Source organism: Geospiza fortis, unplaced genomic scaffold (genome assembly GCF_000277835.1).
Source record: "Geospiza fortis unplaced genomic scaffold, GeoFor_1.0 scaffold1047, whole genome shotgun sequence".
Taxonomy (NCBI): domain Eukaryota; kingdom Metazoa; phylum Chordata; class Aves; order Passeriformes; family Thraupidae; genus Geospiza; species Geospiza fortis.
In genome coordinates, this window is record NW_005054589.1 from 260,217 (window position 1) to 281,270 (window position 21,054).

At 41.0% G+C, this 21,054-nt stretch overlaps 2 protein-coding genes across 8 annotated transcripts in view; one reads left to right on the forward strand and one right to left on the reverse strand.

The window, feature by feature from the left end:
* Positions 1-435: 435 nt before the first annotated feature.
* On the forward strand, positions 436-7,340 carry GSTK1 (glutathione S-transferase kappa 1). The gene is made up of 7 exons (XM_005429959.2): positions 436-543; positions 1,296-1,424; positions 1,763-1,863; positions 2,273-2,308; positions 4,938-5,054; positions 5,565-5,658; positions 7,041-7,340. Exons 1-7 carry the CDS (start codon positions 531-533, stop codon positions 7,079-7,081), a joined length of 531 nt encoding a protein of 176 aa, XP_005430016.1. The 5' UTR covers positions 436-530; the 3' UTR covers positions 7,082-7,340.
* A 136-nt stretch (positions 7,341-7,476) lies between these two features.
* The window catches only part of LOC102043041 (rap1 GTPase-activating protein 1), a 43,902-nt gene continuing 30,324 nt past the window's right edge, over positions 7,477-21,054 (reverse strand). For 2 of the 7 annotated variants that reach the window (XM_031064423.1, XM_031064419.1), the window contains 7 exons: positions 20,951-21,054; positions 18,568-18,681; positions 13,741-13,867; positions 13,548-13,650; positions 10,387-10,472; positions 10,161-10,231; positions 7,477-7,921 (listed from right to left, as the gene is read on the reverse strand). In XM_031064423.1, the coding sequence (XP_030920283.1) occupies positions 10,208-10,231; positions 10,387-10,472; positions 13,548-13,650; positions 13,741-13,867; positions 18,568-18,681; positions 20,951-21,054 (558 nt within the window). In that variant the 3' untranslated portion in view covers positions 7,477-7,921; positions 10,161-10,207. Of the gene's footprint in view, positions 7,922-10,160; positions 10,232-10,386; positions 10,473-13,547; positions 13,651-13,740; positions 13,868-15,122; positions 15,914-18,563; positions 18,682-20,950 lie in introns of those variants that run through there. The other 5 variants (XM_031064418.1, XM_031064420.1, XR_004082646.1 and 2 more) reach the window with 5 other exon arrangements.

Sequence of the window (21,054 nt, forward strand, 5' to 3'; positions counted from 1 at the left end):
GCTCAAGGGCAGCTCGGCCGGCTGGCTGCAGGCAGCGCCCTTTGCGCCCCGAAGTTAATTTTTCTCTCACCTCTGAGGGGTGCCTGGGCTTCTCCCTAACGTGTTGAAATCCAGGGACACCAGGGAAGCGTGTCAGAGCCAAACGGCAGTGCAGGAGTTAGTGCTGAACATTTTGCTTCGGGGGTAGCTTTCATATTTAAAAAGGGCAGGTGTCCTGATCATGACATGAGCCTGGCCTTTCCCATACTTAGCGCAGCTTAGCCTTGGATAGTCGTGACATGAATAGAGATCCCTCAGTTTTTCTGAGATCAGAGTTCTCTGGCAGCATCCAGAAAAGGCTTTAGAAAGGCTAGCCCTAATACAATAGGAAAGGATTTATCTGTAGTACTTACTGCTTTAGCTGCACACAGCTCTATAGACATCTCTGACTGTGAATCCCTCACTACTCTTTCACGTTGCAGGCTCTCTGCCGGTACCAGCACATCTGGAATATTGACCTGCGCTTCCGTCCAGCTTTCCTCGGTGGCATAATGCAACAAACTGGTATGGAGTACAGGGAGATGAGCTCTGCAGGGAGATACCTTCTTCATTAGCAGAGCCCTGGGTGTGCGCAGAGCCCACGCAGAGCCAGCTCTGAACTAAGTTGTGGCACCAGTAACAGATTAACTACAGGACTGTGGAGCCCCAAAGTGATTGAGAAATTAGTCATAAGGAATTTCACAACGTTGCATCTACACAGATAGTCTGTGCCAAAGTCCATCTGTTCTAAAATACAATAAAATAAATAATAGTAATAATTTGACGTGGAGTGTTTTCCTAGAGTTAGATTTTAAACCATAATGAATTTGTGGAACACTTGCATTTTGTCATATTCAGGAAGGATACAAGTATGTCCTGAGACAGTACTTATGGCCTTAATTGGATCACCAAGACTTACATCGCATAAATCATTAATTAACAAGTCTTTATGTTGGTGTACCCATGCATTAGGAGTTGTCTAGCTTAAAAGTCATCTGTCTGAATCAACATAAATCCCTCCTAGGACATTTGTACCTTGGTTTAAAACTGATTCAGCTATCCTAAAGGTTTGATCAGTGCAAAACTGAAATAAACCATGTTTAAATCGTAGCATTATCTTTGGAAAAGCCAAGTATGTTTCAGTAAAGCAAAATGAAATTATACTATGAAATTATACTCTTCCTTAGGTATATGTACATATGAGGCGTAATATGTCCAGTGTTGGTTTGTTCAGTGTTACTATAATACAGCTGGAAATCTCAACTTTTTCCTTAAAGGTAACAAGCCGCCAGCAATGTTACCAAAGCGAGGGGAATACATGCTGAAGGATATGAAAAGGATGGCAAAGTACTACCAGGTGCCTGTACGCATGTCCCCAGATGCCTTGCAGCAAATCCTGAAGACAAGTAAGAGTCATTTCTCATCCATAGCACTTCTGATTCCAGTTCTCCCTACCAGTAAAGGCGAAGTTGAATTCCCCATGTGCAGCCTTTTCCTGAACCTGTGAGCAGTATGAAGTCTGTGCATTCATAGCCATGAAAGAAATTTCTGGAGAAATATGTCTGTGAATGATACCGGCACAGGAGATAACTGTGGATGACCATGAGCTTTACTGTACAGACTGTGGGTTTCTCAGGACTGTTACAGGGGAGATCGCAATGTTCTTAGGTAGCAGTCGTGCAGACCGCACCTGCTCCTGCTGCTGTGCCTTGTCTGAGTGTTCCTCTGTCTCCCACGAATGCAGGCAGCCTGACGGCCATGCGCTTTATCACAGCCATTGACATGACAAACCCACAGTACCTGGAACCCTTATCCAGGGAGTTCTGGATGCGCTTTTGGTCACAGGTCAGTCCTTTATGCAGCCAGCTTCTTGACCCTTTCTGTCACCTTCCCTGTCCCACATCATTAAAATGTGGAATTCCAGCAAGAGGAAGAAAATGTCTTTTAATGAAAAGTCATAGCAGGAACTTAAGGTCACAGTGGTTCAGAAGCCACAAGCTTATAATCAGCCTTATTTGCCTTCTTTTAGGTATATATGGTGGGTCCAACAGGCTTGACCAGTGGATCAGTGGTTCATATCAGAAAACACTTTAATACATTTCTAGATTAGGTGACTTAAAACCTTTTTGGAGGTAATTTCTCCAGCAACTAGTATTGGGTTTATTTTTGTTTTCTTAGAAATCTTGCTGTTAAACATACAGAGATGAGCTTTTGTTTCATAAATACTGATTTACTTATTTTATTCTTCTACCAGCATGAAGACATCAGTCAGCCAGAGAACATATTGGCTGTAAGTGTTTCCTTTTTCTTGGTCCTTCTGCATTTCTGATAGATATTCTTATTGATGACTTTGAAGACAAATTGATTTAAATTCCCTTGCAGCTCTGTTTGGATTTTTTTTTTCTCAGAACCAGAATACACTTTTTTTTTTGTTAATTCATGTGGCAAGATACCCAGGCTGGACAAAGAGTTACCTATTGATACTATGTCATTAAAAGTCATGAAAGTATAAATAGTTTCTGCATTGAGGCATTGCTGCTATATGAAATGTTCAGCTGTAATGCAACACTTGGGGAAGGTGACTTTCCTTAGAGTGATGGAGTCAGGTTTTCTAGTAAGCTCAGTCCTATACTGCTCTTTTATATACCTGGAAATTTTACTCCTGATGTTTTTTCTTTTGCCATTTCAATTTTGTTTATTACAGTAAAAGCTGTAATAGCATGTACGGTAGTATACCAGCAGATCCTCTTGAAGGTCTCTCCTTTCTTCATTATTTTATAAGTTCTTGGAATATGAAGAAAAGAGAGGAGTTGTCCATGACTAGTCTCTCCTATCCAACATCCCTAGTTGAAATCTGAAGCTTGCAGTCTTGCTGTTCCTCCCCAAGTCTAGTTCTTGCACTTCAGCTTCATCTTAGTGTAGCTTTTTTACCAAAGTTTCAGCAAAGGTTTGCACTTTGCCTTTTTAAGAAGCAAGATTTGAAGGATATAAATAAAGTTATTTTTTATTTAAACATATAATTTAATTAATTAATTATACTTATAGCTAAAGATATAATTAAAGTGGTATTTTTACCCTGGTAGGCAGCCAAGCACCACACAGGTGCTTACTTGCTTCCTCCCACTGCCCAGAAGGACAGGAGAAGAGGAAAAGAATAAAAGCCAGAAAACTTGTGGGTTGAGATAAAATTACTTAATAAACAAAAGAGAACTGGAAGCAGAGTGAAAGAAAACAAAGAATCCCTGCATGTAGACTGATGCTCAGCCAGTTCCTAAGAAAAAGCTTAACCTGCCTAAACCCCCTCCTCATCAATTACTGCTGAGCATGGCATATGGCATGGTTTGTCTCTTGGGTTAGTTCAGGTCATCTCCCAGCCTCTGGTGAAGCCCCACTTATTCACTCTGGGGGGAGAGTGAGAACCAAAGGCTGCCTCGACACTGTGCAAACTCCATTCATCAACAGCTAAAATAATTAGGATGTTATCAGCATTGTTTTGGTCACAGATCTGAAACACAAAACCATAGGAGCTGCTGTGAAGCAAAGTAGTTCCATTCCAGCTAGACCCAATACATAAATATATACAGGACATTGTCACATTGTCTCTGAATCCATCATTATTTAAATAAAGCAAGGACATGGAGAATTTCAGCGCCACAGACGTCATACTCAGAACAATCCCCAATTTAGTCACAGTTTGGCAGTTGATGAGTATCCCCCCTGTGCATCAATGCAGAGAGGGCGGTGTCCCCTTGTCTGCTTGTGTCTGTCTTCATTCACTCCTGCAACAAGTACTAGACTTTTCTGGAAATTTGTCATCCAAAGGTGGCTGAGAGGTCCCAGCCAATCATCTGAATCTTTACATGTGGATTTATTTTACACATCAGTCAGAAGAATGGTACTTCTAAAACTTGACAATAATTCCTTAGTATTCTTTTACTTCTTTATTTGCTCAAAAGCAGCTTCACATAAATTGCCATATCAGCAATGTGTGGTCTGAATTCTGCCCCAGTGCCCTTAAATCCTCTTTCTGCCCTGAAATGGTGAGGACCAGGTACTACTTCACAGTGTCAATATTGAAGTCTAAACACTGTGGCTACCAAGCATTTTGTTCTAGTCCAGTGGTACACTTGTTTAACCTCCTCTTCAAGCACAATCAAAAAGAGCTCCTCATTTCCCTGATGTGTTAGTAGAAGGCACATGAAAATGTGGGTGCTAAACAAAAAGAGTAATTGAAAGAGTCATTAACACCTGCATGTGCAGGATTACTCCTCCATGTGCAATACTGCATTTCTTTCTTTTTTTCTTTTTTGTCTTTTTGTGAAATACTTTATTCAAAGAATACTTTTAAGTCATTGTTACCAGGTAAACACTGAAACGTTTAACTTTGGCTACTTTGTCTCATTCCTGTGTGGCAGAGGCTCAGGGGAGGTGAAAAAGATCCAGCAGTAACACCAGCCACTGTTAAACCTCTATGATTTGGTGTCTTTCATACAGTGTCACTTACAGATCCCATGTGGCTGCATTTCACAAACTGTTTCTGTCTTGGTAGGCTTGTACTGTGAGATTTTACTTTTCATAACACCAGTTTGAAGTTTTTTTGTAAGTTATCTCATGAGTCATTGTATCTAAGGTTCTTTTGTTTTTTTCCTTTGGTTTAGGAACTCCTGGGTAAAAAAAGTGCAGATTTGGGGCTTGGAAGATTTAAAATGTCTCTTCTACTTTGTATCTGAGAGTTGTTAAATGGTGAATAGGTTGGGAATTAAGCAAGACAGTTGTGCAAGAAGTGCTTCAAGAGTATTTTGAAATTTTTTTTGTTGATAGACCTTAGTTGATAATCCTGAAGATTAAATTAATTATACCAGGGTAGGAATTGCAATATTTACTTTTAGAGTATTCTTAATTAAATCATCTTTTCACAGGTTGCCCGACAGGCTGGGCTCTCATCAGAGCTCTCCCAGAAGGCACTTGAAATGACTTCATCCCCTGCAGTGAAGGACCGATTGAAAGACACAACAACTGAAGCACTGAAATATGGGGTGAGATGCTTCCAATGGCACTGGGCTTCACAGCTGTGCATTCCTTCCCTCTTAAGAATACAGGGAAGCAGGGAACAATGAGGGTGATGATTAGAAAGCACTATATAGACTTCTTGTTTTCCAGTGTGTGAAAGCCACCTCACTGTTGCTGGTAGTTTATCTCACTGTCATCTGGGAAAACAAGGTTGACCCACTCATTCCAAGGACAGAACCTTTTTTTTACTGAGAGATACCATTTTACTGAGAGATACCATTTATTGCTACTGGGAATAGAACTGTGGATTAATCAGGTTGTTTTTTTATGCTCCTTCAAAAGGGGCACACAGGCTCTGAAGAGTCACCCATTTTCAGATGGCTTCATTAGGCTTATTTTTAAGAACGAAGAAGGTAAAAAGAAGGGGAGGAAAAAAAGTAAAAAGTTATTGGGATTTATTCCTAAAGATTGATGATATGACTGCAAGAAATTCTCCCATTATAACATTCTCTGTTTCATCTCCATGGTGTCAATAGGCATTTGGGATGCCTGCTGTTGTGGCACATTATGATGGGAAACCTCATCTGTTTTTTGGCTCTGATCGTTTAGAGCTGCTAGGCAGCGTTATAGGTGAGTCTGCCTCATTTCATCACTTTGGTTTCATGCTTTCACCCTCTTGGAACAAAATATGTAATGCAGCTGAGTAAAACACTCTTAAGGGCTTTCAAATGTTAAATAATGTTGGTTATCCTTCTCCTGGAATGAAACTGCTGACTGAAATCTGTCCCAGTACACTTAAAATGACCAAATGATCCTTTTCCAGACCAGAAGTAACTTGAGTTCTCTCTCTCACACCCTCTCTTGGTGTTTTTCAAGGCTTTGTGCTCCATGTGCCATTCTCAAAACACTACTGAAACTCTTTAGTTCTCAAAATATCCGTATGTAACGTTTTGGTACTGGACAGTAGACCTTGGCTAAGATTATGACTATGGCTGGTACTGCTTTTTTTTTTTTCTTTGTTCTAACATTTTCATTTTATATCTGTTCCTTCTTATTAAAAGCACATTATTACAGCTCCCCAGTCCATAACTTGTGTCTACCTACACAGCTGTTTAGGTTGTTCATATATTGACCATCCTTCTTTTCATTTTTCTATTAACAGAATACACACTTTAAATTCTTTAAGAGATTGAAGTAGGTTGTGATAAATAATAAAACTAAAGTTACCTGTTTTTATGAATTACAGGGCATTTGACTATTCATCTCAAGATCTGGCACTTGAGAGAGTGTCTCTAGAAAGAGTTATGCACATAATTAGCTCATACATTTGTGGAAGACATTCAGCAGAAAGTATTAATTAATGCAAATTAGTATTAGTCATAGGCTTAAGCAGAATGGAAATTTTTGAGGTTTTCTTTTTTAGTGTTCTGGATGAGTTTCTGATTCTATAGAATATTCTTGATGAACATGAGAGTGAGGAAGAAGAGTACCCAACACTCACTACAGCAGTCACTAATACTAACTGAAATGCTGTGGCCTGGTTTCTAGTCTCAACTCCAAGGACTTAATAAGATTTTCTTCTTGATTCTCTGACTCTGCAGCCTTCCACCCTTTTTTTGCTTTTTTTTAACCCCCAGCCCTCCCTGCAAAATGAGTCCTAAAAAGAACTGATTTCTCCCTCATGTGGAATAACCCTGACCTGCAGAACATCTCATCTGTAATGGAGGAAAATAATTCTTCTACAGTTTCTTGTAGAAGAAACTGTACAATTGTACAATTCTACAACTGTAGAACTGTACAATTCTTCTTGTACAGTTTCAGTTGTGACTAGACAGTGAAAGATTTATGGAGCTGGCTGTAGCACACCAAACAAGATATAAATCTGTATTCCATCACCAGTAGCTACCCTTCACCAGAGTAGGAACAGTAATCCTGCTGCAGAAAAATGACCAGCCAATTACTTGTATGGATTACATTTTAACTTATCTCTGTTGTGCTGGTTTGTTTTGCAGGTGAAAAATGGCTGGGACCAGTTCCAAGCCCCAAGCTGTGAAAAGTCCTGAGGAAATATATAGGAAGGAAAATATATATGTCAGTCTTCAGTGGTTATCTGAATGTATTCATTTTTATAGAGAGATGGCTTTCTCATCCTTAACAGTTAACTTTACTGCTTGGTCTCATCTGTAATTTTGAAAAATATCAAGGTTTGACAGTATTACCAGCCCGGTGAGGTGTTTACCAATACAAATGTGCTTCCTTTCTTTCTACAGATCAAAGATTAACATTAAAGATTTAACTTCTTGCAGAGTGAACATTCTTCTTCCCTGGTTGGTTTTCTTTCCTTTACCCTAAAAACATGAGGATTACGTAGTTACTGGACTGTGATCTCTGGGTTTCTTATGTCTTCCTGCTTGTCCTTTATAAACACACACACACACACATAAAACCTAGGAGAAGCTGGCCACATTTCCTTTTATTTTAAGTCCAGTGTACTACATAGACATAAGAAGCACAGGCTAAGATATTAATGCTTCCTTTTACTTTGCATCATGGCAGCTGGGAAGGACACAATTCAAGCCTAAAGAAGAGTCTAGGGAACCAATCAAGTATTTTAAAAGGAACTATCCCCATCCTGGACAATATTTGATACACCTGCAGTGACTGATGTTTGAGGAAACCAACATACACGTGCATTTGTGGGCACCAACCCCAGACCTTGCAGGGGTTAACTAATCCAGGTTTTACAGGAATGTCTTTGGAGGATGGTTGTGAACACCACTGTAGGTTCAGCTGGTAACTGAAGTAGACTCTTTTGCTTCCTTAAGGATGCCCTAATTGCTGCATATCCAAAGGTGATTTGGATATGGCTGTGAGGAACTTCCAAGCATGTAGTCTGCAGAGGGAAAGGTATGCAAACAATTAAAATAAGAAATTTCACATGGAAACTGTTTGAGCTTGGCCCTGTATTGGCCAAATTGGAATGACACACAGAAATTTGATTTATATGAAGTTTGATTTCACAATGATTCCACACTCTCTGATGCATCACTGAATAAAACAGCAGCAGCTGGAATTCCCTTTTTTGTCTTTTTCTGAATTTTAGGGTAAAGCACATTCACGTATTTTCACTTGAACAACAAATCCTAGAACAAAGCATCAGAAAAAAAAAATCTGTATCCTTCATGTTCTTACAGCTCTGAGTGTTGTGGGAGTGTCATTTGTTCCCCCAGCCACAATTTTTACTTCTTTCAGCTCTTCAGGAAATACCCTAGGATTGGAGGAGTCCTTCCTCCTTTTTGCCAGTGCACCCATTAGTCTTTGGGCAAATTCAGCCTGGAACTTAAGGAACACTTTGTGAGAGATAAGAGGAGTTAGAATGACAAGGAGGTTACCATGGATGTGGGTGTCATAGGTTTCTTTCAGTCCCTTGAAGCCATGTTGCAGAAATTTTTTACCATTTCTCCCCTGCAACTTGCTAGTCTCCAGTCTGTGCTATCAAACTGATTCAGAGGTTGTGATAAAATGGAATTACTAAAACATCAGTTTAAGTCAGTAGTGCTATCTCAGGAGTGGGTAAAATGTAAAATGCGCTTTTGGGGAAATAATGTGCTCTGGTAAGGAGCTGGTGAGAATTCAAAGAACATCTGGAAATAATGTCACAGTGAAAAGCAGGGTCTCATGAAACTTTGTTTGAACCAGATCAACTGAAAAATAACCAGCCTTTGTGGCAGAATGTTGTTGATTTGGCAGATGAACCAAAAGACATGGATCCTACAGACTGCAATATATGTCACGAAATTATCTCAAATGCTCTTTGACCTACTTCAAATCAGTAGAAATTGCATGCTCAAAACCTTAGGTACTAAAATCATACTTGAGTACTACTGAGATACATTGCTTATTGCCTGTAATAGCCACCAGCCTTTGCCTTTGTATCAATGAGTTTGCAGGTTGTTGCAATTCTGACTCTCTACCTATTCTGAGCAAAATGTGCCTGTTTGGGAGCAGAACTTTGAGGGAGTTCTGCCCCTCATTTAGACAACCTTGCTCCTGTGTTACAGGGCCATGCTGTGAGCACAAGCTCTTGGCAAAAACTCTGGGGATGACCCCAGTAAACAGTGGCTGGCAGCTGCACTGTCATGCTCAGTTCTGATCTCTGCTGTGGCACGCACTGAAGCAGCCTCAGTGGCGAGTATCAGCTCCCCTCTCTGATCTGCTGTGGCGCCAGTGGCCACCACCTCATGGGGCTGAACTGTTCACCTGACTGCTCTGAATGCCACAAGGTGGCAGGGCAGCTAAAACTTGAGCTCTGAGGATCTGAACAGAAACAATAAGAACTACCAGCTATTTAGGAATGTTTAGGAATAGCTGGAAGAATTTTCTTCCATAAAGGTGATCTTCTTCTACTCAGCTGCGTACCAAACTAGTTCCTGAGAGCCTCACATCCCCACCACTTTCAAGGCAGCTGTTTAGCTGTCAGGCCAGAGAAGATACTGGGCAAGGAAAGGGACATTGAGCAAAAAGACTCAACAACACAGACAAAACTGGACTATGAATTCTATGAGCAAAAAGACTCAACAACACAGACAAAACTGGACTATGAATTCTAGGGAATAATCCTGAAGTGGTGTTCCCCTTTTCCCTCACCAGGAAATCAAGTCCCACTTCCCATGTCTGGAAAAGCTGTGAAACTGGCATGGTCAAGTAGGTCCCACCAATGCTAGGCTGAAAGCAAATAAGCAAGTGTCCAGATAAGCACAACATCAGAAAATGAGCAACAAAAAGGGGTTCTGCAAAGTAATGAAACTATTATAAAAAGCAGAGGTTAGGCACAGAGAAAGATAGGTCGTATCTGAGCAAAGGAAACTGAACAATCAAAGAGACTGTGCCTAGATTAGGGTAGAGAACAGAATCTCAATGGGAAATGCTGTTCCCTGAGAGGGAGGAGGCAGCCAGGAAAGGGAGCGTTTAAGTAAATCAGACAGGCCAGAGTCACGTGCCATGGAAGATCGCTTGGGGAGGAAGGTAAAGGACAAACTCTGTTTCTGAGAAGCTGTACAGCACTTGCTGCACTGTCTCAGAGAGGCAGGGATGGCCAGGGGCCCGTGGCTCTCCTCCCCTGTGTCCATTACCTGTGCTCCTCACCCTGCGTGCAGCAGACAGTGCTCCAGCGCTGACATCACACACAGCACAAAATGGAGGCCTGCAGAACAAGGCACCACTTTAACCTCCCCCTGCCAGCGCCTTCCTACTGCCCTTTCAACCCTCAGCAAGCAACACCTAAATCAAGCCTCTCTCTTTTCTCCCGTCCTTATCTCTGTGCAAATGAGAAGGAAACATTTTATTTAAAGCACTTACTGGATTATGGTGCTGAGCCTCTGCTTTGCTGCCTTTTCCTTTTCCAGTGGAGCCAGCAACACTGCTGGAAGGAAGCAACCTGCTTCCTAGAAGGGAACCAAGCACAGAACAATACAAAAATAATCAAGAGAGTATCCCAGGAGCTGCACACATACCTGGTTTTACTCCAAAGTTTTCAGAGATCTGTGGCTCATCCACAGATAAGAGTGAAAGGAATGTACCTATGCCCAAATTGACTGGGTTTACCTTCATCTGTTTCTCATTCCAGCTCAAAATGTGAGGAAAGTGACTGCTTTAATTTCATTTAAAAAATAGTCACCAGCCACTGTTTCCAGACAATCTGAATGCCTTATCCTTCTCAAGGATACAATCCTTCTCAAGGATACACATTTGTGAAGAAGAGTCTAATCTTACACTCTCACAGTGTTTCTCTTCCTTCTCCCTCTGACCCCTCCCTTGAGATTCCCATATCTGACCTCAGGGTTTAAGGAATTTGCCTCTCATCACATATCAACACCATGGCAAAACCAGGGATTAAATGCTTGTAAAATTCACAAATTAAAAGCATTCTTATGCTTTCTGTAATCAGCTTATATTCACCATACACATTTCTCAAAAAGTGAGTAAGATGTCTTTAACATAACAGCCTTCTTAAACCATTCTACATTTACTCTTAGATAATCCTCCATTCTATCCATTCTATGGTTAAAATTACTCAATAATTTCCAACCAGTACAGTTTGTGGGAGTTTATGCATAGCTGCATCACAATATAAATCTCTATTACAAAATACTAAATCTTTTCTTTAAATCAGAGGAAAATGGAAAGAGTTTGAATTAAAGAGTTTAGTGTGGAATGTGCTAAGGGGTAGAATGGGCAGGTGAATACCTCTGATGGCATATCTAACCACCATTCAATCAGGAAAATGAAGAAAGGTAATGAGGGATTCCTGCTAAGATGGTAAGCTCAGATGCTTTTCCCAGGAACACTTTTTTTTTTTTTTTTTACTTATATGTGATCACACCGGTATTTTCTAGGAAACAGATAAGATTCAATTATTGTTTCAGCATTTTTCCAAGGTAGACTATCCCTTTCCCAGTGCCATTATGTAATTTAAAACTGAGATTTAAAATCAAAATTGGTGAATCACTGCCAAATGCTGTTAAACTGTGGTTTTAAACAACATGAATTTACAACATGAGGGTTCTTCTCTATTTTGTATATATCCCAGTTCCACTATGCTAAAATTTAATAATGATATGTGTTTTTTGTAGGAAGTGACTAACAGGCCAAGTAACTAAATAAAGATATACCTAACACAACTGGTAGTGTCTAAGTGTTGAGGAGAGTTATAGCTGAATTTTTATCCTGCCCTTGAGGCTAGGGAGAAAGTCACCTCTGCCTCATGTGACATGCACTGGCACATGAGACATGTTGGTACTTTAAAGCCAAGTCAGAAAATATTTTGGCAAAGGCAGTTCTCTATGTCATCATCTGGGAGCATAATGACCACTGACTGACTTTTTTTTTCCTTGTAGCTTTGCTCTCTCAATCTGAAAGGCAAATTGGAGAAGCCAAGAATGTGTACATGGGTCAGGAATGCTGGATTTATTCAGCATAGGATCTAGACTCACAGTGGGCTTATCTTAGGTTTCTCCATTAAAGAAAATTTGTTTGGTCTGATTTTACACAGTGCATTAACTGTGGCTGAATACTTACTAGATAACTTAATAAAGGGCAAAACTAAACCACCAGGATATTGCTCTCTATCCCCAGGGTTGTAAAACCTAAAAATTACATTGACCTTAACACTGCATTCTCTGTAATGATTATTCTCAGTGATGCATATTAATGATTTATATACTGTAAGATAATAGAGTCAGCAGACAGAGAAAGTATCTGTGAAGAGCAGAAGAGGCCAATGGAAAGCATCCCTGCCTCCAGCATCCACAACAAAAGAGGAATATCTGATAGAACAGAGATCTCTGCAGAATATCTGACAGTATCACATCTTCAATGCTGTTGCTAAGATACAGACAATTTTATGCAGGGATCTGTCTGATGGCCACTCTTGATATCTCATATATGGCAGCTGTGCGGAATAAGACCTAACTCTATTCTCAAAGTAAGTTGACTCCACTTTCTTACCCTTGTAATCTTTACAAACAATCCTTTTTCACACAATTCCTATAAAGATTTCAGGGTTCATTCCAACCAACTCTCTTCCTTGCCATACACATAATCCCTAGTATCTCTTACCACCTCAACATGCTCCTATTCCAGTCTTCCAGCAACAAATGCTAAATGTTTTGCCTTTCACAGTTTCTAATGACTTCCCAAACTCAAAAGCTTAGTCTTTTCAATCATACTTTCCCAAAATCTTACATAGCCCCATTCTCAGAACCAGACTGAAACTGATTTAAACTTTCCCTAATTTTAGCTTAAGGCTGATGCTCAACAAGAAATGCTTCAATCCAAACCAGTTCATTTTAACAAAAGTGAAATGCAACTGCAAACAGGGTCTGAGATCAGGGCAGGTGATCCAGCTCTACAGCAGGAAACACAACAGGTGTCCCTGCTACAGGACTGAAGAGAACTTCTAAGGACTATAATCATCCCTGCACTGAATGGATGATTATAGTGAATGGATCCAAGTCCCAGTGAATGGATTATTATAGTGAATGGATCCAAGCTGAGTTTAATCAACTACATCTGAGCTTTAATCAAGTACTAGACTAAGAGCCCAACCTTGGCAAAAAACTCTCAGTGCAGGTTAGCTTTCTGATTGCCCACCTGCTTAGGAGCATACTGCTTTGTTCAGGAAGCAATTTCTATAATCCCATATCCAAACTATCTAGTTTATACAGGGACTGCATTCAGAAATGCAACAATAGCTCTCCACAGAAAAAACATGAGCACTTTAATTCTTTGCAGTCTACTGTAACTCCTTTTGCAGTATGTACAGCACTATTTAATCATGGCACCGAAGAATTCTTTCCCAATTAAACTGTGCATGGCAGCTGCTCTCCCCATTTCCCTGGGCTATCATCTACCTGTGCTTCTAAAATATTAAGTACAGCATACAAAAGATTTGGCTCAACCTCTCATATGCTTCTAGAAGCATAAGTAGAGGGATTTTTCTATTTTTCCTTCTTTTTTACCTGGTGAGCTAGAAGTACTGGGTGTGCAGTCACTGTCATCCAGCCACATACTCTGAACCACTGAATCCTGTTTTGGAGGGCCCTTAAGTGAGCACGTCAGCTCCTGGAGAGGGCAAAGAAGATGTGTTTTAATAATCCACCTGGTAAAAAATCAGGAAGGGTAGCCTCTGTTTGTTAGAGATCATACACCCACCCTGTCATTCTCCTCTTCCTCAGATGCTCCATTTTCCCTCAATCCACTACAACAACTGCTTACACTGGATGATGAACGTGAGAGTGGCTGCATCACACAGTATCCTGAAGTCTGACTCCTGAGCATTCTGTGAAATGCAAGCATTCAACATGATCATGCTTATCGTTACACACAGGCTTAACTTCTTGAGGCATAGCTTTATTATGTAGCAGTCAGAAACAGTAAGAATATATTGTTCATCCACAGCTAGTTTTTCCACCTAGGAACAGAATTCAGGTGAACTGGCATGCATTCCTTAATTTCTTGTTGCTACATCACTTAGGAGAAACACCAGTTCGCTGTTTCCATTCTGGATAACTCTATGAAAGGACAAGTCTGAACAAATTTTTAAGTCACAGACCTAAGTGTAATAAAGTGGAGTGACTCAAACCACCAGCATTTAAGCATTAAATACATCTAGATATTCATTAAAATCCACAGATGCTCTGCTGTGGAGATCAGAGATTTAAAGAGCCTAAATACAGAAGGAAGAAGTGTTAAACTGAGTATAAAGAGCAGGTGCAGTCCAGTCTAGGCCACCCATTCCCACAGCCGGTCTCAGGCTATCATGTTTTGTCTTATGTGAAATTCCAGGCAGAACAAAGGGACCATAAAAAGCATACTTTTAATGACATAGACCTTATAAATTGTTACTGCTGTTCTCTGTACACGTGCAACAGGAGGAAGCAGGAAAGCAGACACACATTAACCAGTATTACAGAACAGTTAACTAGGAAAGTTTAAGGAAGCAATGGGGAGGTAGGAACACATTACTGAGATCTGCATTATTTCAGGATGTCTCAGTGTAAAACTATGTAGGATCAAGTGCCAAGCTCCTGCACAGACAAGTCAGAGCCTTCCTCCTGCTGACAGACAGGAACACACCTAGGTCAGGGTTCCCATCCTGGTGATTTTCCATGTGCCCAGTTGCCAACAGACTGACTCCTGTAGGTCTGTCCCACTAAAATTTAGCTCCCAACAAGGCCATTCAAAGGGGACATTCAAAGCAAACTGTATTGGATCCCTTTACCACCACTCTATCAAATGGAACAGACATTGAGGTAGCCTGGTGCATGTTTCAGATCTATCAAAGAAGACCCTTAAGGTCAGCTCTTCCCAGCTGAGAATTTGGGATCCACTGCTTAGAGTCATTCAGGAGATACAGCAAGACATGAGGCTGACACTCTTACATAGCAGAAGGTGCACTGTGCATGTAAGCCCCAAATTTATTATTAAATACTCATTGTCTGCATAAGAAACCAGCTAGTAAGAGAGAGATAAAGAGCTTAAAAATGTTAAGAAACAAAACCAAAAGTTAAGAGAGGCAAGAATGATAAGACACCTTTAACATACTAAATATATTTATTCCTTCAGAAACACTGCAAAATGTGGCCAGTCTTGACCTACAAGCAGTTGTGAAACCTAAAGTCCCAGGCATATTACATGCCAGCATGCAACAAGGAGAACAGTGAAGACAGGGCCAATAAAGGCCAAAGATATTTCCTCAAGAGATCAGGAAATATATTTTGGAGGAAATGAAGGCCAACATGCTTCTCCCTTAGCAGAGCAAATCAATAACATGAATCTAAGTGAAGTGGGATCTAGATTTCCACAAAGCATCTCCTTCTCAGCACCCTTCCTCAGCAGGTTCCTCCATCTTTGTTCTCTGCACTGCATTTCTTGACCTGTGTCAAGGCACTAGAGACAGAGGTGGAGTTGTGTTCTTCTGCTCTTTCATTCTGCAGGCCAAACTATTCTCACTCATCTGTGGGGAGAGGAAGGGAAGAGAAGGGGTCGCACTCAAGGTGGCCTCCGTTCCCCATCACTAGTAGAGGTTGGTTCAGTGGCTGCTGATTTGGCAATGGGAAGGGCACAGAGCCAAAATGCTCCAACAGGAGCTATCTGTCCATCGCCCTCTCACAGAATTCCTGCTCCAGGAACTGCCAGTGGAGCGTTACTTGGTGCCACTCGGTCTCTCCACAGTCCTTGAGGTCCTCTAAGTACGTTCATGCTCCTCTTAGCCAGGACTCTGATTTCACCCCAAAAGTCTTGCCAGTGTCTTCAGTGAGGTACCCAATGACTGAGTAGCATCCGGTCCACTCCTGATTGGCTTGATGTCCCCACTCAGATGTGTCTGAGGAGGGAAAACACACATACAAAAAACCCATGTACTTTTCCTAAGATATGGACATACACAGTACAGTGCTTGATTTTTCAGATGCAACCCAGAGAGTCGTCTGATCCTCAGGACTTCTACTACTACTTGGTTACATAGGCTGGGTTCATTCTTTTGAGTCTGTCCCTTGAGAAGAAGGATTATTTGGAAGGCTACCTGGACAGTAAAGCAGAAAAACTAAGGACAATTGTCCCTGTATGTGGGAGAGAAGACACCGTTAGCTCAAGTGAACAATGCAGTTTCATGGATTGCTGGCTGATCACTGTATAAACATCTGTTAAACTCAGCAGCGTGCTCTGCCTCTACTGTAAAATAATTAATCTATTACTTAAGTGTTCCCTTTGCATTTATTTCCAGGTTGCTCTTAGTAGAACACAGGTGAAGAGGTTGATCATTCCAAGTTTTGAATCTGAAATGATTATTTAAGACCAGTAGCATCATGCTGGACATTTCTGAGGTAACAGAAATTTCTTGTGACTCTATGGAGAGAACCAGGAATAGACTGATGACATACTCCCAGGGATAGCCCATTCTGTTATCTAAGAGGGTCTACATAAATTATTCTAGAACGAGGCAGAACTCTTCGGCACTGGAAGTATGCCTACATCTTGATCCTGGTTTCACAGCTGATGAACACCAGGTAGGCTATTTCAGCAGAATGCCAATAAACTCTTTCCAAGACAGACTTTACACTCCCAGCCTTCTCGGCAATATTGTGCTAATACTGTCTTGCTGAAAATGGTGTGCTTTACATGGTGGAATTACATGTTCTTAATTCCCTGTCCCCAATGTCATGCAAAAAGTATGGCTGCACAGGGCTAGTCCCTAACTCTGAGATCACAACTCTGACTAATCACTAATTGTGCAAAACTCCACACTGCATCCCACCTTGTAAATGAACTGTCCAGGAATGGGCTAAACCACCACAGATATGAAAATACTTCTTTTTTCTGGTGATCCTAAGCGGTTTTGAGTCCATGACTGGAAAAAGAATCCTGGGAACAGAACTAGACAAACTGACAAATCATACAGGTCATGCCTAATGTACATAAACAATATTCATGCAAGTATTGTTAGTAAAATCCCATGCTATGTTTGCTCTCTGAAAGCATGTGGATACCAACTTGAAACAGCCATTGTAGCTGGCTCACCTCCTCAGCTGATGGAGAATGGGGGTTGGGAAGTGGGGGAAGCAGAATTCTTGGTGATTATGCAAGGTAATCAGCTATCTAATCAGAGCAAGAGTCCCTCACACATGCCTGTCAGGAACTTCTAGTTCACTAACAAGGCCCCAGGCAGGATGAGGAAGGGAAGGTGGAATGATCTGGTAATGCTGGAAGATGGGGGGTGCTGACTAATGTTCCATGTCCTGCATTCCCTCTAGTCCTTAGCTGCCAGAGCTAGCACCTTAATTGGTCTGTATCTCCTAGATGTGCTCCCATCCTCCTCCACACTAAAATTCTGGGCACTCATCCAACCCAAAAACTAGTACACAAAAACTAGAACACTGCACCTTGGCTGTGACAAAATTCTGAACAGTCCTATAGCACACAACTGGGTAGCTGAACTACTGCAGATAGTCACCAGCTTGTAATTCTTAGGGAGCATTGGGTGTAGTTGGAAGGACAGCTCTTCCTTGTCAAATTTGGCACCTGAAGCGACTAAGTGACTATAACCATAGATGCCTGGTCCTAGGGCACCTCCTGAAAGTTTTTTAAGAATCTCCACAGTCCTGAGAAAGGGAAATGCCCTAATACAAAGTACTTGCTACCTTTCTTGCCACAGGTCTCATCCAAGCTCTTGAAAAAAATTAGGTGTAGTAAAATGTTCCAGAAAGTCAGCTGCAGCCTTTGATTTAAAGACAGGCTGTTCTGGGGTCTTGGAAATGTAAATGGGTGGTTTCCCTGAAGTGTTCTAGGTAGGATCATATCCCAGTATAATACAGCTTAGCAGCAGCAAAGCTCCACTACCAGGAAATTGCATTTTTCCAGTTTTTGACAACCAGAAACTGGAGAATTAACTTGCAGACTACTGCATGGAGTGTTTTGCACATACCACTGGGTGTGGTATGGCGTGCTTTAGCAATGAAACATAGGTGCAACACATGGGACCGTGCTGGAATCCTGCTGTAACACTTTGGGGAGACTGGAGACAGGTTAGTTCACGCTGGTTGGGAGCAGCGGCATGAATCCTGCTTAAAGGGGCAGAACTTGAGTACAACCCAACAACCCAACATACCCTTGTCCAAGCTTCTCCATGAAGCTCCAAAATCACTCCAGAGCAAACTATAGAGGAAACATACACATGAGTAAACATGGATAATTGGACAGCTAGGACTTTGTGTATCCTGTTGGATGCAAGCTCACATTACAGCAAAGATATAACCAAAATCAAGTGGTCCAGTCTTTCATCACGGTCTGTTTAAGAAAGCCAAGTTCCTGACAGGCTCTGAATTACTGTGCCACAGCCAGACATCCAACTTTTGAGAGGCTACAATGCCTGATGTGGACAATTTCAGTAAAGCCTTCAACAGAGCAAGACATGCACCACACTTAAGCCAATACCAGAGACAGTGAGCATCTTTCAAATCCTAAAATTTATTTTCAACTCACTTGCTCTTCCTGCTGGGGAACTCTGGAGAGCTGGGACTAGATGATCCATCAGACTTCAGGTCAAAGAAAGTTCCTGGACTGTCCAACACCCTTTGAATTCTCTCTGTGGTGTCTCTGCGGGGAGAAAAGAGAAACCAGCTATACTCCAGGGCCAGAGTTAACTACCATCTATTCTAACACTCCCTTACAAGACACAGTAGAAAGCTGTATCTCCTGTATACGTGTAAAAGGGAAGCAAACACAGTTGTGCTGAAAAGGGCAGACTCCTTTGATATCACATGTGACATCTGGAAATGGCCAACTTTAAGCTCCTTTTGAATTGATATTAAGGCCTGAATTAATTTCAGTAGTCACCTTTATTTTTTTAACTTTTTCCTCTATCCTCCCCATTCCACTGGTCTTAAGAAGCTACAGGATTTAATAGAGAGCATAAAGATGATGGTTACAAAAGTGTTATTGCTACTAGGACTTGTCAAGATACTACTGAAGAAAGCTGTCTGTGTGAGTAACTGAAATGAGAGGTACATTTAATTAAAGAAAGGAAAACGAAGGGATTTTGGGGGATTTCTTAGGGCTTCAGTGATGGAGTTTGTCACAAAGTTCTTCCTCTGCTTTCTTGGTCAGTTGACCCTACCTGTGCCCCACACATCACAGTTTCTGATACCCACTTATGCTAATACAATTGTTTGTGAGACTGGAAATTACCCTGACAAAAAGAAACTCTAAAATTAAAACAACCCTGAAACTCCTACAACAAACTAACAAGGGGGATGGACTGGGTCAGCTCTGTCAGCAAAGCCTGCATATCATTAAATTACAGCTTCAGGATGAAGTCACAGGTGACACTTTGAGCTCACTGTTCCCAGAAAGAGAGCATGCTCCAGCCTCCTTCATTCTTGCTGAGTGCACTTTCCACCAGTCCTGGTACCCATCAGACTTCTCCACGAGCCAGTTCATGGCAGAACCTGGCAGACAATTAATCCAGTGAAAGAAAGTTGATACTTTTTCTATTTGATTACTGGGCTGAAGCAGTTCCATAAAAGGCCCACTGGGGATCTGAGCAATCATCACAAGGAATAGTCAGGATTGGGCAGATGAAAGGGACAGAGGGGAAGTATCACATCTGCTTTCAATAACAATGAACTCTTAAAGCAGTTGCTAGTGAAACTGCACCTTCAAGAATGACCCAAGAAGTCTTTCAGAAATACAAACTAAGGCTCCCTGTTCCTCACATCTAAGTTTACAAGTAAGCAAAAGGAAAGCTAAATAAGCCAATTAGTTCATCAGATCCCTCCAAGCAAAGAGCAGGGAAAAAAAAAAGAAAATAAATCCAGGAGTTTTCCCTGTAGTAGGAAAGTTTTACAGATCCTTCAAGGGGATAGAAACGGCTGTTGTACACAAAATAATGGACTGAAGGACACAGCTGACTAAGGTACAAAAGTATTTAAAGTAGTGAGAAGTTGTGGCTACTGTGATAGCTTAGACTACTACAGGGCAGATGTCTCTGAAGATTTAATTTTTCTCAAAAGTTCTATTTTTATTCAGATTAGGTCATAGGCACCTAATTAAGAAAGAAGGGAAAATGCAGTAATTTCCTCCTAAAATAACTAGTTTCCACTTTAGTGATGACTTTCCCCCTTTTGCACCCAGTCTTTAAGCTGTTTCTTGGAATTCTTGCAACTGGGAAAACTGCAGAGCATTCATGTGACTTTTGAGACTCTGTATAATCTTAAAAAGATGTCTCAGTTAGAGCTGAGAGAAATGTATAATTTAACTAAATAATCTGTTGTGACCAGTAGACAACTTTTGAATGGTTACAATTCTGTCAAATATGCCAAATCACTCCTTGAATCAGTATATTGTCCATTAATTATAATTATTTCTCAGATGATCTAACTTAAACACTAGTCATTTGGACTTAAAGCTTTTTTTCATAAATCCTGTAAGTTACCAGAAGTTTTTCCTATTTGAATATTTTAACATGAAAACAGACAAACAATCAAGCATCACCTTCCCAAATACCAGCCTTTCATCTGACTTGCTTCTAAAAGTGGTTAGTGAAGAGCAGGAAACTCAGGAGTCCCGGATAATACTGCACACTATTTAAGAGTGATCTTATAATGTTCCTCTACCCATTTCCTCCATTCTTACTCAAATACTGAATCTCTCCAATTCCAAACAACCTCTTTTAATTTTGTCTGTTTCTGTTATTTGTCCATTTCTCCATCAGTCGATAATCAGACTCTTTTCTTCCCATTCCAACAATTTCCATTTTAGTTCTCATTCCTGATGGTTCCCCCTCTGCCTATATGTGCCTACGTTCCTTTTCTCATCTCCTCTTGGTTTTTTTACCCTCTTTGTCTCGTCTCCCCACAGCTCATACCTCTTTTCCTCCTGTATGTTTTCAATGCCAATGGCACTACTCCGTCGCCCATGGAAGCGGCTGGCTCGAGTACGTGACGGGCTCCTACCAGGCAAGGCAAAAGA